This window comes from Pleurodeles waltl, chromosome 3_2 (genome assembly GCF_031143425.1).
Source record: "Pleurodeles waltl isolate 20211129_DDA chromosome 3_2, aPleWal1.hap1.20221129, whole genome shotgun sequence".
In the NCBI taxonomy this organism is placed as follows: domain Eukaryota; kingdom Metazoa; phylum Chordata; class Amphibia; order Caudata; family Salamandridae; genus Pleurodeles; species Pleurodeles waltl.
In genome coordinates this window covers 175,563,953-175,580,596 of record NC_090441.1, presented here as the reverse complement: position 1 = coordinate 175,580,596, position 16,644 = coordinate 175,563,953, and the positions used below count along the sequence as shown (strand labels likewise).

Sequence of the window (16,644 nt, the reverse complement as noted above, 5' to 3'; positions counted from 1 at the left end):
GGCTATAAAGGAGACTGTGCTTGTCATTGACCAATCTTCCAAAGAGACTCAATTATTAAGGTCCTGGGTAGGGTCATTATAAAGAGACTATCTGACTGGTTGAAAAGGGTAACATTGTATCTGATCTCCAGTATACTTTCAGTCCTGGTGATGGCATCATAGAACAATGCTTTAATTTAGACCTCTTAATTAGAAAGTACACCGCTGCCAGGGAAGGCTCACTGCCTCTGGAGTTCATGGACCTCAACTCTGCTCATCAACGAGTTCTGAGATCGTGCGCATATTTGGCCAGGCAGGTGGCACTTCTACGCTCCACCCAGCCCTAATCTTAACAAGTGGCACTCCCTCCTAACGTAGATACATGAGTAGTTTGTCATGGCTCTCTGGTAGTATATAATTATGTCACTAGACTTGGGTCTAAACTTTCACTTGCACTTTCATTGAGAATTTATAAAGGCTAATGATTACCTATTGCATGTTATGGTGCTGGAATATGGAGTTATTCCAAAGTGTCTTCTTTCCAGAAGAAAATTGATTCTTCAGGGAGTTGTGGCCCTACCACATAGTTTCAATAGTTTTATGTCATGCGAACGTTGGTCAGAACGATTTAGAGGACATCATCAAATTCTGGTCTTTCCTCATCTGTGTGTCTATTAGGATTGAGACAGACTGTTTTTATCAAAGCTGTCATTCAGGACTACTTTTCTCCTATTGGGGCTGATAAAATTCCTTGGCCTGATTACATTAAACATAGGGTCCACCCAACTTTAAAAAGCTAAGTGTTTTTTAACCCCTTAGCTGCTGGGCCTTTTCCCCCCCAGTGCTGAGCCCTTTTTTGGCTATTTGGGGTAGTTCGCGCTTAGGGCTTCATAACTTTTTGTCCACATAAGCTAACCACGCCAAATTTGCGTCCTTTTTTTCCAACATCCTAGGGATTCTAATGGTACCCAGAGTTTGTGGTTTACCCTGGAGGAGACCAAGAAAATAGCCAAAATACAGTGAAAATTTAGTTTTTTCCAAAAAAATGGGAAAAAAGGGCCGCCGAAGAAGGCTTGTGGTTTTTTCCCTGAAAATGCCATCAACAAAGGGTTTCTGGTGCTGAAATCACTATCTTCCCACCTTTCAGGAACGGGCAGACTTGAATCAGAAAACCACATTTTCCAACACAAATTTGGCATTTTACTGGGACATTCCCCATTTTTACTATTTTTGGTGCTTTCAACCTCCTTCCAGTTAGTGACAGGAATGGGTGTGAAACCAATGCTGGATCCCGGAAAGCTAAACATTTCTGAAAACTAGACAAAATTCTGAATTCAGCAAGGGGTCATTTGTGTAGATCCTACAAGGTTTTCCTACAGAAAATAACAGCTGAAATAAAAAAATATTGAAATTGAGCTGAAAACAACAGCCATTTTTCTTTATGTTTTACTCAGTAACTTTTTCCTGCGATGTCAGATTTCTGAAAGCAATATACCGTTTTGTCTGCTGGACTCTTCTGGTTGCGGGGATATAAAGGGCTTATAGGTTCATCAAGAACCCTAGGTACCCAGAGCCAATAAATGAGGTGCACCCTGCAGTTGGTTTTCATTCTATACTGGGTATACAGCAATTCATTTGCTGAAATATGAGGAGTGAAAAAGAGGTATCAAGAAAACCTTTGCATTTCCAAAATGGGATCAAGATAAGGTTTTGAGGAGCAGTGGTTATTTGCACATCTTTGAATTCCGAGGTGCCCATACTAGCATGTGAATTGCAGGGCATTTCTCAAATAGACGTCTTTTTTACACACTCTCTTATATTTGGAAGGAAAAAATGTAGAGAAAGATAAGGGGCAATAACACTTTTTTTGCTATTCTATGTTCCCCCAAGTCTCCCGATAAAAATGATACCTCACTTGTGTGGGTAGGCCTAGCGCCCGCGACAGGAAATGCCCCAAAACACAACGTGGACAAATCCCATTTTTTCACAAAATACAGAGCTGTTTTTTTGCAAAGTGCCTACCTGTAGATTATGGCCTCTAGCTCAGCCGGCACATAGGGAAACCTACCAAACCTGTACATTTTTGAAAACTAGAGACCTAGGGGAATCTAAGATGGGGTGACTCGCGGGGCTCTGACCAGGTTCTGTTACCCAGAATCCTTTGCAAACCTCAAAAAGTGGCTAAAAAAACAAGTTTTCCTCACATTTCGGTGACAGAAAGTTCTGGAATCTGCGAGGAGCCTCAAATTTCCTTCCACCCAGCGTCCCCCCAAGTCTCCCGATAAAAATGATACCTCACTTGTGTGGGTAGGCCTAGCGCCCGCGACAGGAAATGCCCCAAAACACAACGTGGACACATCACAGAAAACAGAGCTGTTTTTTGCAAAGTGCCTACCTGTAGATTTTGGCCTCTAGCCCAGCCGGCACCTAGGGAAACCTACCAAACCTGTACATTTTTGAAAACTAGAGACCTAGGGGAATCCAAGATGGGGTGACTCGCGAGGCTCTGACCAGGTTCTGTTACCCAGAATCCTTTGCAAACCTCAAAAAGTGGCTAAAAAAACAAGTTTTCCTCACATTTCGGTGACAGAAAGTTCTGGAATCGGAGAGGAGCTTCAAATTTCCTTCCACCCTGCGTCCCCCCATGTCTCCCGATAAAAATGATACCTCACTTGTGTGGGTAGGCCTAACGCCCGCAACAGGAAATGCCCCAAAACACAACGTGGACACATCACAGAAAACAGAGCTGTTTTTTGCAAAGTGCCTACCTGTAGATTTTGGCCTCTAGCTCAGCCGGCACCTAGGGAAACCTACCAAACCTGTGCATTTCTGAAAACTAGAGACCTAGGGGAATCCAAGGAGGGGTGACTTGCGGGGCTCGGACAGAAAAACTGTCACTCACGCACACATCAGCAGCAGGCTTGATTACGGAAACGCCCTCTACGCCGGCACCACTCTAAAACTCAAGCGCAAACTACACGCATCTAGAACTCAGCAGCACGACTCATCCTCGACCTCCGCCGACACGAACACATCTCTCCACACCTCAAATCCCTCCACTGGCTCCCCATTGACAAAAGGATCACCTTCAAGATCCTCATCCTCGCACACAAATCACTCCACAACACAGGCCCTGCCTACCTCAACGAGAGTCACCTTCCACACCCCCACACGAAACGTCCGCTCAGCTGACCTCTCTCTCGCCTCTGTCCCCCGCATCAAACACACCACCACCGGGGGCAGATCCTTCTCCTACCTTGCACCCAAAACCTGGAACGCCCTCACAACCCACCTTCGCAAGACCCAAAACCTACTTCTTTTCAGGAAGGGCCTCAAAACCTGGCTTTTCGAACAGTGAACCTCCCAGCCCCTTTCCCTCCCCCCGCCCCCACCCCAAGCGCCTTGAGACCCTCACAGGTGAGTAGCACACTTTATAAATCTCTTTGGTATATATAGATCTACCTCTATATATATATATATATCTATGTAGATAGATATATCTATAGATATATCCATGTACATAGATATATCTATCTACATAGATATATAAATATAGATCTATATATAGATCTATTTTTTTTAGTTGTTGTATGGTTTCCTTGGGGGCCAAAATGGCCCCCAGGGAAACCCTACAACATCTAAAAAAAAAATTGCCCCCACAGGGGGTCACCCTGCCCACGGGCGACCCCCTGTCATTTTATTTATTTTTTATTTTTATGAAAAAAAAAACAATCCCCTGGGGGGGCGCGATCGCCAGGAAACACTTTCAGGAAGGCCTCGTAAGAAAGGGGAGTGTCTCCCCTTTCTTACGAGGCCTTCCCGAACGTGGGAAAGGCCGTTTTCCCCATCAAAGCAGGAAGCGGCCGCAAGGCTGCTTCCTGCTTTGATGGGGAAAACACCTTTGCAACGTCAGCGCGCCGCGAGGCGCGCTGACGTCACAAAGGGGCGGGTGGGGGGGCGGGGGGAGACACGGAAGCTTCCGTGTCTCCCGGGGGGGGGTTTAAAAAAATAAATAAATCCTCGGGTGCGACACACCCGAGGATTTATTGATACCCTTCCTGGTGTCGGCCACTGGTCGTGACCCGCACCAGGGAGGGTGTGTGGGCGTCGGCCAGTGGCCGACGCCCGCAACGAAGAGGTTAACCCTTTTGGCATTATAGACCCATAAGCTGCAATTGATTTCTAGGCGTTGCCAGGCGGAGACTCGCTAGTTGTTCAAGGCCACCAGAAGATCTTTTATTTTATTGAAAATAATTGCTGATATTGAATTGTATTTGACTCTGGTCCATAATAGCTTGGAAAGGTTTCTTTGGACACATTTTATGCTCCATACTGTGCACTCTCTGCTCTGTTTTCGAGAGAGTGGGTACTTTCCAAACTTTTGCCACCATGCCCTTGTGACAAGGTTTCTGTCCCTTGCACATTGCACTTTTTTGTGGAGGGGGGGTACATTTTACGGGTATATTCAGAAACGCTATTTGATACCTCTCTTACACAAATTTATCTTTAAACAGACATTTGCACCTATCTTTTTGCAAATGCTTCAGGCTGAACATACTCAGTTTGCTCTGTTTAGTTTAGTTTTTTAATAGAAATCAAGAATACTAGGGATACAAATGTTATCTTTGTCTTATTGTTTTAAATGCACTTCTGGATTGTTTTATTTTTTTATGTATTGTATGGATTTATTTTGTAGTTATGTATATGGTTTTCATATAAAACCAAATAAAGGTTTCCTAATAATAATGTGCTGCCGACACCACACTAGTACATCTAAGTGGTAGTGCAGTCTGAACCGAAGGAGGTAATACACTCATTAGTGGGTCTGTAGGGTCCATTCCGATGTAGTGGAGGCCCAAAGGATGTCATACATACACTATAGTAGTGCATCTGTAAGGATACTGAAGGATGGGCAACGGACCACAGGTGTGCATCTATATGGTCCATTCAGAGGTAGGGGAGGCGGGACGGAAAGATGCACTGCAGACATTAAATGATGGAAAAGCTTTGACCCTCTTTCATAGACGTTGGGTCAAGTAGTCTATTCACCCAGAAGAAACAAATATCTTGTCCGTTTATGAAGACAGTGTGCTCAAGTAGTAGGAAACACAATCATATTTTGTCTCTTGTGGGTTTTAGATCGTGCAGAGGAAGATATATGGACCGATGTGGCGTGCTGGCCTCAGACTTGATAGGAATGTGGGCCTTGCGAGTCCAGAGTCCATTGAAGCAGTCCTGCGCCAGGATGGCAAACTCCCCATGATGTCAGAAATGGACTCCCTGAAGGAGTACCGGGAGCTGAGGAGCCTGGCTAAAGGGCCCCTGACTTCGTGAGTACACACTGGAAAGGGGAACTCCTGATGTCCAGAGCTTAGCTTGTCTAGAGAATTTCAGATAAGCCTGTCTCTGTAAAAGGTCTATCACTTGTCAAGGAAGCCATCCCCAACCTTACAGACCTTTTCTAAAGATAAGCCCACCTCAGCAAGTGTTTTCTGGTGGGGACAACAATGGCTGCCCAAAAGTGCTTGATTTTAAAGGTTCTCCTGTTGGTGTGGGTGAGGTGGAGGTGGTTCTTTGGAGCACAGATGGAGCTTGGATTTGAGCTGTGACACACATAACTCTATAGTTTCAAAATCCTAGTTGTCACCAGAAATCCAGATAGGTGGTGAATATAGAGACTTAAGGCCAAATGTACTAAGGGATTTAGCATATCTTAATGGACCAAATCACAATTTTGGTTCAATAAGAAAAGCTAAATTCCCTTTTCCGATGTGCAAATGCCCATAGGGAATCGCAAAATGCGATTTCTACCCAGTAGAAATCTCATTTTGTGATTCCCAAATAGGAAATCCCAAATAGGGATTCCTTATTTGTGATTTCCTAAGCACATGTACAAAGCATTTCCTAAATGCAAAATAGGCATTTAGGAAATGGTATTACCTTCAACTCCAAGTTGATGGTAACCATGTAGAAGTTTAAAAAATGCATTTTTTAAAATGCCATGTAGCGCACAAATGCCCCTAGTGCATTTGTGCGCTTTACATGTGCACAACATTTTCTGGGGATGCATCGGGTGGGGGGGGGCATAGGCCCCTGTGCACCCTTGCTTTTACATTCCCTAATTTGTGATTTCATATAGGAAATCTCAAATTTGGAAATGCAAAACCATTCGCTCCTATACTGTATACTGTAGCACTTCTTAAATAGCGATTTCCTAATGGCGATTCCTAGTCTGTAGGAATCCCTTTTAAGAAATCATCTATTTTTATACATTTCATTTTGCCTTTCCTAAATAACGATTTCTTAGGATTCACTATTATGGAAATGCAAAATAGGAATGTTGTACATCTGGCCCTTAAGTATCAACTTTTTCCCTGTAGACATTGAAAAGGTAAAATAATTTGATACATCGTAAAAGGTAAGGAAGTGCTTCCTGAACAGGGCCTAATAGTCCAGTTCCCTCCAGCTACACTCCACACCTTTAGTGTGTTTACGGTTTTCTAGTTAAACGGGAACATGTGTGGGGTTGAGTTACTCCCGACACTCTCCTCTTGTGTTTCAATAGTCCTAACATGGCAGCCAAATCATTTAACATGCTGCACCCAACAGAAGTCACTGATTCAATGAACTCAGATGGGAACCCGCCCACCACAAGGAACCAGCTCAAACTTTCCTCAAAGCCATTAAAATTAATGAACATTATAAATAAGGAACTCTTTAATCTCACTGGTGGTTAAACTGAAACTTTACTTTGTTTTTGGGGGCCCCCCACTCACTGCAGCCCTTTCTGAGCTCCAATGTGCAGTTTCTAAGTGGTAGGAGATTCATTTGTCCCTTTCTTCTCAGGGATGGAGAGCAGTGGTACAAGATTAGAGCAGCCCTGAACAAGCGGATGCTGCTGGCTCAAGAAGTTGTGGTGCACACCGAGTCCATCAATGAAGTGGTGTCAGACCTGATAACCAGGATTCGGTGCACAAGGGAAGACAGCCCGACCGGCACCACCGTGGGCAATGTGACCGACCTGCTCTACAGACTCGCCCTGGAAAGTATGTATGTGTAATTGTCTTGTTGGGGGGCACTGCTTGGTGGAATGAGTGTTATGACAAATGTGTAAATCTGCCATTGCACATTCAGGAATAGGGTATTTTGTCTTGACTGATATACTTTCCCATAGATCTTTGACTTTCACATCAGGCCTATATTCAGAAGGTGAGCAAAACCTTAACACACCGTGGAGTTGTATGACCTATTGTAAATTTCTAAAATGCCTTGGATTGAAAAGTTGAGGGCAAAAAAGTTAAATTAAGTTGAAACAATAATATCCAATGACAAAAATGAAGTAAAATTCTTAGAAAAACGTCAACATAATTGCATTTTTTTTTTTTAACCTTCTATCAAATTACTCCTACTCCAAACTTGTGACTCCAGTCCTTTACATAAGAAAGCCCAAGATTGTTGGTGGGTGCCACCCTCTGTACCCTTCAAAATACACTTTCAGTGGTCCTCTTCTACCTGCAAACTCCACTGTTGTTTCCTTAGCTAAATTGCCATCAGTTTTTATGTTGTCTGTTTTTATATCTCACCTACAGCTTTTTTTGTAAGTAGTTTTATAGGAGTTATGAGCAAGTGCAATTTGAAGATACAACAAGTGTTGCAACCAATAGCCTTTATCATGGTAAAGTTTCCATCTCCACTGAGTACATTACAAAGCCACAATACTCTCACTCCATCAGTGTTGTGTATAGTGACGTGGGATGCAGTGGTGGACAGCCTCATCATACTTGGGTCTGATTACCATCAGTCCTCACCAGTCTTAACCTACACCCTCCAGTGATCGCAGCAGGGCAGCTGCAGGTAATTCATAGCGTGTGCCCAGCCGCAGAAGTCCGAAAGGGAACACACATTTCCTTGGGTCAGATTTTCTCTGGCATTACCTCCCAGTATTCTTCCAGCCAGTCTTTGCGTTCCGGACAGGCATGCCTTCCCCAGTGCATCATCACCCTCCTCTTTGCCACCATAGCAGCAGAGCTGTCAGTCAGCGTGTGCAGCAGGAATGTCCTTAGCATGGCCAATAAGTGCGGTTAATGGGGTCTGCTGCACCTGGAGACCAACAGTCTCCTCCAAGCTGGCGAATACAGCATACTAGAACTCCATCATGCCACAGCAGTTCTGCGCTAAGTGCAGGAAGTCAGCGCCTCCTTAGCCGCAAAACGAGCACCGTACGCCCAGCAGGAGGCCCATCCTAGACATCCTAACAGGGTCGTAGTAGCTACGGTGGAGATATTTTATGTGCACTGGTGGAAGCGGTAGTTAAGCGAACATGCTCATTGTAGTGCGACAATATTCCCGTTTTGTTCTCTGCAACCGTAACCAGTGTCCCCTTGCCATCTTGCGTATGCTCAGTGCGTGACAACAGGAGCCTTCTCCTGCATCATTACATACAGCCTGCTGATCAAGTTCAAGGGGGTATTGACACCATTGTCCAAAGTATGAAGAGCTTTGGGTTCCCGGGAAAATGGTCTCACCTAGCACGTTAGCTGTTAGTTTTCCAAGACCTGTTGCTCTGTGTTGTATTGTAATAATTTGCATCAATATGGTGTATACTAACCCGTATGAGGAAGTTTAGTGCTTTACGCTGAGTAGCATGCTCATCTGGAGTCCAAGGTTGGTGGTTAATCCATCGGATCTTGAATTGTTTTGATTCATTGATTCACTTTGTTCACACGAGGAAAATCATTCCATGGAATTATTCCAGTTTTTGTTGCAGATTAAAGTAATAGGTTAGGTATGATCATTAGTGGGTGCTTTGTGCGTTCATGCAAATGGTTAAAGGACTTCCCTTTCCAGGGTGGGAAGGGTAATGGATCACCTCAGACTTATTGAGGAGAAGAACAAAATGGGACTTTACACAACCGGCCACAGTCCGTTTGCGCATAATTTTTCAATATGCAGAATTATGCACGGAGGTGGGAGTCCCATGAACTTCCCAGCAATACAGATGGAAGCCTGCACCCGGCTCGGCTTTCCAGAAGCAACACACAGAATGTCTCTGAATTCTCAGGAGTAGTACATATACAACCATAAATACATTTGATTTTATGAAAATTGGCCCCAATGCATCCAATTTGTTTTTTCAGTCTTCTCATAATACTTCTCCCATCACGCTTGTGCATTAAGAGGCAGAATGCCTGATTAGTACTTCCGATGTTGGAGTAATACTTTAACTAGTTGCAAACTTTAGAAAGTGGTCTAAGAAATGGTTGTCACATCTGTGGAGTCATGGGAACATTTGTCACAGACCTTCTGCTTTCACCATCTCATGAAGAGAAGCAAGTTTTAAAAATTGAAGTTATAAAAAAAAAAAATCTTCACATTGCAGGTGTTACACACTTAAAAATAGATGTGCATCAAAAAGTGAACGTACTGGTTTGCAAACTGTAGTGTTTCTCTGGCATAATCGCGCTCCTGCACCCAAGGCACCTACCATTGGTTTCAACAATTGACACGTCGATGCAGTGTCGACTGTAGCTGTGACAGTTTCTAGCACTGTGCCCTTTCATTGGATATTTCTCACCAGTCATTAATTGTTAAAATCATGGTTTCTGGCTCTACCCCAACCTCTCTTTGGCCACCAAGTTTAATGCAGTTTTTAGCACCTGTTCCTTCTACTGCTGCTTTCCCCACAAAGACACAATAAGTCATGTTCTAAACGAGAAAGGAAGGGATAAAGTCTGGGGCCACACTGCCCTTAAATGGCTGTAGTGATAATGTGAACTGTCATAATCTATATTGTAATTGTAGTTATATAGCGCTTACTAACCCTGACAGGGTGTTGAAGCGCTTTTCGGCGAGTAGCACGCTACTCCGGAACCCAAGAGGAATTAGCGGTGGATTAGTATGGAGGAATATGAGTACAGTATTACTATTAATATGAGTTAATATGAGCAAAGGATGTAGGAGGCTGGCCTGGTTTGTAGTGGGTACCTTGGGTACTTACACCTTATACCAGGTCCAGTTATCCCTTATTAGTGAAGTAGTAGTGTTCTAGCAGCTTAGGCTGATAGAGGTAGCTATAGAAGAGCAGCATAGGCTGAATTAGGAGACATGCAATGCTCCTGCAATACCACCTATAGTTACACAATACTTATACACAAGTAAACACAATACTCAGTGTTACCAAAAATAAAGGTATTTATTTGGGTGACACAGTACCAAAAATATCTTAGAGACAATACTTCTTCTGGAGGTAAGTATTATACACAATATATACACTAGACACCAAAATTAGACAAATAAATAGTCATAGAACAATGCAAACAGTAGGAAATCCTATAGAAGGCAATGGGAGAAAATAGGTCTAGGGGCAACAAAAACCATATACTAAAAAAGTGGAATGTGAATCACGAATTTCCCCCCTAGACAAGAGTAGTGTGTGCAGAATCGCTGGGAGAGTAAGAATACAGTAAAGGTAAGTAAATTACCCCACCCCAGAGCCCAGAAAAGCAGGAGTAAAGTACTGCAAGTTTCCTTAGGACACACTACACCTCGTTTTTGGGATTTTGCAGCAGCCAACCAAGTCTGCAAAGAACAACTGCTGGATTATTGGACCTGAAGACCTGCAAAGGAAGGGGACCAAGTCCAGAAGTCGAAAGAAGTTCCAGGAAGGACTGGAGCCCCTGCCAACCCAGAAGAGGGTGCAAAAGAAGAGTCCCCGGTTAGTCGAAGACTGCAGAAATGCACACTAGGAAGATGCCTGCGGGTTCCTGCATGATGCAAAAGATATCCCACGGCATGAAGATCGTTGCAGACGAGATTTTGTGTTGAAGGCGCCAACAAGCCTTGGCTACGACAAAAGTGCGTTTTTCGTCAAAATTGCACAGGAGGGACCTGGGGGCCTCAACTCTGTGTGAAGAGGAGGAGAGGGCTCTCAGCTCTTTAGAGAGCCCTCAAGATGCCAGCCAGCACCCCTAAAAGCCACAGGATCCGGGTTCAATGGAGGTGCAAAACGCTGTTGATGCAGCACAACAAATGAAGGTCCCACGCTGCCGGAAAACAACTCAGCGAGTTGAGCGTCACAGGATGGAGTGCTGGGGACCTGGACCAGGCTGTGCATGAAGGAATTTTACAAAGAGTGTACAGAGGCCTCAGGAGGCGAAGAATACACAGTACACAGGGGTACCGTCGTTCTCAGGGAAGGCAAGGTCTTACCTCCTCCAAATTGCATCAGCAGGGCCTCAGGACAGTCTATGTCAATGATGTCCACCCTCTGTGTCCTTGGGAGCATGCTCGTCGTGAGAGGAGTTCCAGGGTACCGGGCGTCGCCGTGGAAGGTGCCTGTTTGGAGCAGGGGAGTGACTCCATCCTGCACCAGAAGAACCGAAGAAATCTCCAGTGGAGTGACGAAGACAGGGAGTCCCCAGAGCGTGCACACTGTGGAAACTGTTGCAGTTGCTGACTTGGAACTGAGGTTGCTGAAGAAAAGTGTCTCTTGTAGACACTTTGTTGCAGTTACAGTGTTTCTCGGAGCAGGCTGTGGTTGATCTGAGGTCAGAAGAGTCTGAAGTTGTTGCAGAGGATTCCTGAAGAAAACTTGCAAGCAGAATCTGAAGAGAAGCCACAGGAGAGATCCTAAATAGCCGTGAGAGGGGGATTGGCTACCTTATCAGGTATGGACCTATCAGGAGGGGCTCTGATGTCACCTGCTGGCACTGGCCACTCAGAGCCCTCCAGAGTGCCCCCACACCTTGCAAAGCAGGATGGCTGAAGTCTTGGAGACCCTGGAGGAGCTCTGGGCACCATCCCTGGGGTGGTGATGGACAGGGGAGTGGTCACTCCCCTTTCCTTTGTCCAGTTTCCCACCAGAGCAGGGGAGAAGGGGTCCCTGAACTGGCGTAAACTGGTTTATGCACGGAGGGCACCATCTGTGCCCTTCAAAGCATTTCCAGAGGCTGGGGGAGGCTACCCCTCCCCAGCCTGTAACACCTATTTCCAAAGGGAAAGAGGAAATGCTTTGTTCTGCCTTCCTGGGACTGGGCTGCCCAGGCCCTAGGGGGGCAGAAACCTGTCTGTGAGGTGGCAGCAGCTGTAGCAGCAGTGCAAGCCTCAGACAGCTGGTTTGGCAGTACTGGGGGTCCATGGTGGAGCCCCCCGTATGCATGAAATTGGCTCCCCAATACCAGATTTGGAATGGGGGGACAATTCCATGGTCTTAGACATGTTACATGGCCATATTCAGAGTTACCATTGCGAAGCTACATATAGGTATTGACCTATATGTAGTGCATACGTGTAATGGTGTCCCCGCACTCACAAAGTCCGGGGAAATGGCCCTGAACTATGCGGGGGCACCTTTGCTAGTGCAAGGGTGCCCTCACACTTAGTAACTTTGCACCTAACCTTCAGCAAGTGAAGGCTAGACATATAGGTGACTTATAAGTTACTTAAGTGCAGTGAAAATGGCTGTGAAATAGTGTGTGCGCTATTTCACGCAGGCTGCAATGGCAGTCCTGTGTAAGGGGTTGTCTAAGCTACCTATGGGTGGCAAAAGAAATGCTGCAGCCCATATGGATCTCCTAGAACCCCAATGCCCTCGGTACCTAGGTACCATATACTAGCGACTTATAAGAGGGGTCCAGTGTGCCAATTGAAATTGGTAAATAAAGTCACTGGCCTACGGTGACAAATTTAAAAGCAGAGAGAGCATAAGCGTTGAGGTTCTGATTAGCAGAGCCTCAGTGACACAGGCACTATACGGGCATACACATTAGGCCACAAACTATGAGCACTGGGGTCCTGGCTAACAGGAGCCCAGTGAGACAGGGAAAACACACTGACATATAGGTTTTTATCTATGAGCACTGGGGTCCTGGCTAGCAGGATCCCAGTGACACATAAAAACACACTGACTTACAGGTTTGTATCTATGGGCACTGGGGTCCTGGCTAGCAGGAAAACACACTGACATACACTCCCAAACAGGCCAAAAGTGGGGGTAACCATGCTAGAAAGAGGCTACCTTCCTACAGAGGATATGTGAGTTTGTTAGTTGGATTGACTAGAGTAATGGAGGGGTGGAGAAGGGAAGAATCCAGAAGTGTTAATTGAGAGTTTATAGTAATAGGATGAGGCCTGGGATGAGTAAAGGAGAGATGGAGGAGTCTGTGGAAAGGGGTTAGTGAGATTATAGTAGCAGAAGGGGTTTTGGATGAGTCATAGGTGAGATAAATGAGGGAGAATTTGGTAGGGTTGTTTGGGAGGTCAGAGTAGTAAACTGAGGTGTGGGGTGAGCCAGGAGTGGTAGAGGAGGGAAGAGCTTAGGCAGGGTTTTTTTGGAGATCAAAGTAGAAGAATGGGTTTGGTATATGCCCACAGTTTTAGGCATATTTGACTATATTGAAGCAAACTCTAGTCCTTAGCACATTTACAATGTGGTAAGTAGAGAATAATTGATCAAGAGTTTAAGATTCTATTGAGATTAATCAACCAACCAACACATATTTAGACCCTTAGGTGCCATGCAGGCCCGGGGCTTTTTCAAGGCTGTGTAAATTGTTGTGAAAAACTATCAACACAAGGGTTCATGATAACAAGTAAAACAGACGTACAGTTGAGGATAATAATAATTGAGCATGATGAGTAATGAACAAAAAGACAAAATAGAGAGTTACAAAAAACTCAGATTACCTAAATTGTCCAGTGTTGAGTTCCAATGTTTTTAGCAATAGTACAGTATAATGAGTGTTTGGTTTATTGCAAGGGCACTTGCTGGTATGGGTTACAACAGATGATAAAATGTGTTTTGTGACATTGCTCAGGCAGCTTGCCTTAGATTTACATAAATCAAGCCTCACATTACTTCAGACACTGCAGATGGTTCACACGTAGCAACTATATCTATCTCGGAATGTGTGCATGTACCCTCCATTCATCTGTGGTTCAAAATAGGACTTCAGGCAACTAATCATTGTTATGCTAATTTAGCTTTTTAACTGGGCAAATAATAGGTGTTCCTATTGGCCAATTTAATGACCTTCAATTTACCAACTTTGAAAGGATAGAAGGTTGATTTGGCCTTTCTGAGTTGTGCTCGTTTACCTTTAATGGCAGCAGATATCAGCAGTGAGAATTTAACCATGTGACCCACTTTTTACTGCTCTTTTTTCATGCTTTAGTTAAATGATTTGTTGATTGACTTGTAAACCTATTGCTCAACTGAAGTACCTGTTTACTGTACAGTTAGACTTCAGAGTGCAGGTTTCCTGGTTCCAGATGTGGATCTTTAATCCAGTCCAGGAATTTTCTTTGTATTCTGGACTTGTAGTTCTGGTTGTTGTAAGAGCTGGGTAACACGTTTTTGAATGCAAAGAAAAATTCTGGATTGCATTACCTAATCATGCAAAAAACAGGATGCGCCTATTACATTCATAGAGCAAGTACGAGGACAGTATTGATATAAAATGCTCAGTTTGTGGAAAAGAAACATCCCTCCCCCATCTGTTTGTCAAGTGTTGTTCCAGGTGGTACATCCAGGATCCATTGTGAATGCATGTGCTGTTTAGTGAGGCATGTCAGCTTTCCAAGGAACTGTGATTGGGTTATTTGCTAACAGTAACTACAAGCTGGTTGTGGAATCTGCTACAGATCAAGGTGGGGGGTCACTGCTAAGGTCAGTGCGTGCTATGTGTAATCAGTGCGGCCCGCCACCTTAGACACAGTGCGCCAGGAGTGGACGTCTGTGTGTGGACAGTTCGCAATGGCAGGCCAGGGTTTACCGTTGCCGCAACCCATTAGCAGGGCTCAGGTATCTCTGTCCTGTGTACTCCAAGGCAGCAGTTAACAGCCAATTCAGCTCCACTTCCAGAGATGTCCTGTTTGTCAGGCCCTGTTGTGAAGGCTACATGCACCAATACATTACACCTTTCTGCCAGAGCAAAGGTGTCACCTCCTATTTCAGAGTTCACACTCTTGTTTTCCAGGTCTCTGCAGCATCTTCTTCAATATCCGCATTGGGAGCCTAGAAAAAGAGGTCTCACCTGAAACCGTAAGGTTCATCAACTCCATTGGACAAGTCTTGAAGAATGCACAATACGTTGATTTTCTCCCTAAATGGACTAGGGGCATCCTTCCCTACTGGAAGAGATTCTTGGAAGGTTCAGACATCATTGAAGCTTATGGTAAGGCTGATGAGTCTGTACTGATCTTGGCTAAGAAAAGTGGCTAAAGCGTCACTCTGTTGTATCCCCCGAAGTAGCGTTGAACAGTGGAGGTATGGGTTGGGTGAAAATGATAAACTTTATTAATCTCCAAGGGAACTACCAAAATGTTCATGGACAAGTTCAAGTAGGACTTTATAGAACCTCATGTAAAATTGTTGTTTTCGAAAAGTCTGTGCTCTATGAATAGTTAAAATTACAATTGAGAATTCTCTTCCGGGTGTTTTCTTTTTAAAATAATTGTTTTAGTTATTTTTAAGTGGAATCCCCTTACCTACTGTCGATTCATGTTCAATAGAAATTGTATAAATTGTTTTACTTTTATATTGTAAACTTAGACCACTGAAAACAGAAATATGTTAAGATAAATAATTTAAATGTACCTTCTAAAAACTCCTGCTGTTCTCATACTCGTATTACTTCAAAATCTTTACATTCGTGATTTGTACCCAGATGGTTACCTTGATCCACCTTCCTTTCTAGCACAAAGAGGCAAGGTGCCTCCTTTTCGTTAGCTATCACAGCAATATACTGGTTTTGTGGTGTTCATAATCAGTTTTTATAATGCGGCAGACACAGTTCTATTCTCCCTCTGCTGCCCCCACTATATTCCATCAGCATCAGACAATCCCAGGATCTCATCTCACCATTTGAAGCTCTCTATTGTTCTCAGCTCATAAGTAGCTCTACTCACAGAGCTGCCACATACTGCCAGTGGTGTTTCCCACTACATAGCATCCGCTAACCTTCTGACGACCACTGAACCACCAACTGGGCATGTCTTGCCCTACTGCTCCTTCAAATAAAATTACTTCTAAAACATAAACCTGACAAAAAAGGAAAGTAATACTATCAGTCCTCTAAAAACTATACAAAAAGTGACTTTGAGAAAGACCTCAGCAGTGATTTGTTTGCATTGGGTCAGTCCCATTCAGCCAATGAAAGCTCCATGTGTCTTTCACATGTTGGATCAGCCCACAGGCTTACATTTGCAGCTGTGTTTGACAAGGAGCCTGTCCCCGACATAGCCCTCGATTAGTCACTGGAGCAGGTTATTGACAGCTTACTCCACCTGGCACTGGAGTTTGACATTTTGCTACATATGCGCTGCAGCGGAGCAGGAGGCCAGCGGCAGAAGGCAAGTGCTCGAGGGTGACATCGAAAATAAACTAGAACACTGATCACTGTGGAGGCAATCCTCATTTAATGTGGCTAACATGTGTTGATGATGAAGTGATCCAAGATTCCAGCCTCCTGCTGTTGCTGGCAGCCAGATCCTCTTCGGGTGCCTGACCACCACACTTTGGCAATCCACCTGGCCTCTGATAAACCTCTAGGTCAGTAGTTCCCAACTTTTGACTTTTGCAGACCCCCACTTTATCATTACTGTATCCCGGGGATCCTCACTGAATCATTATTGGAATCTGAGGACCCCCCCACTGAGTCATTACAT

General features: G+C 44.5%; 1 protein-coding gene across 2 annotated transcripts in view; it reads left to right on the top strand.

The window, feature by feature from the left end:
- Nucleotides 1-16,644, top strand: part of LOC138286652 (sterol 26-hydroxylase, mitochondrial-like) — a 92,603-nt gene that overhangs the window by 15,160 nt on the left and 60,799 nt on the right. For both annotated transcript variants that reach the window (XM_069227114.1, XM_069227115.1), the window contains exons 2-4: nt 5,119-5,309; nt 6,826-7,025; nt 14,955-15,152. In XM_069227114.1, coding sequence (XP_069083215.1) covers nt 5,119-5,309; nt 6,826-7,025; nt 14,955-15,152 — 589 coding nt within the window. The remainder of the gene's footprint in view (nt 1-5,118; nt 5,310-6,825; nt 7,026-14,954; nt 15,153-16,644) is intronic.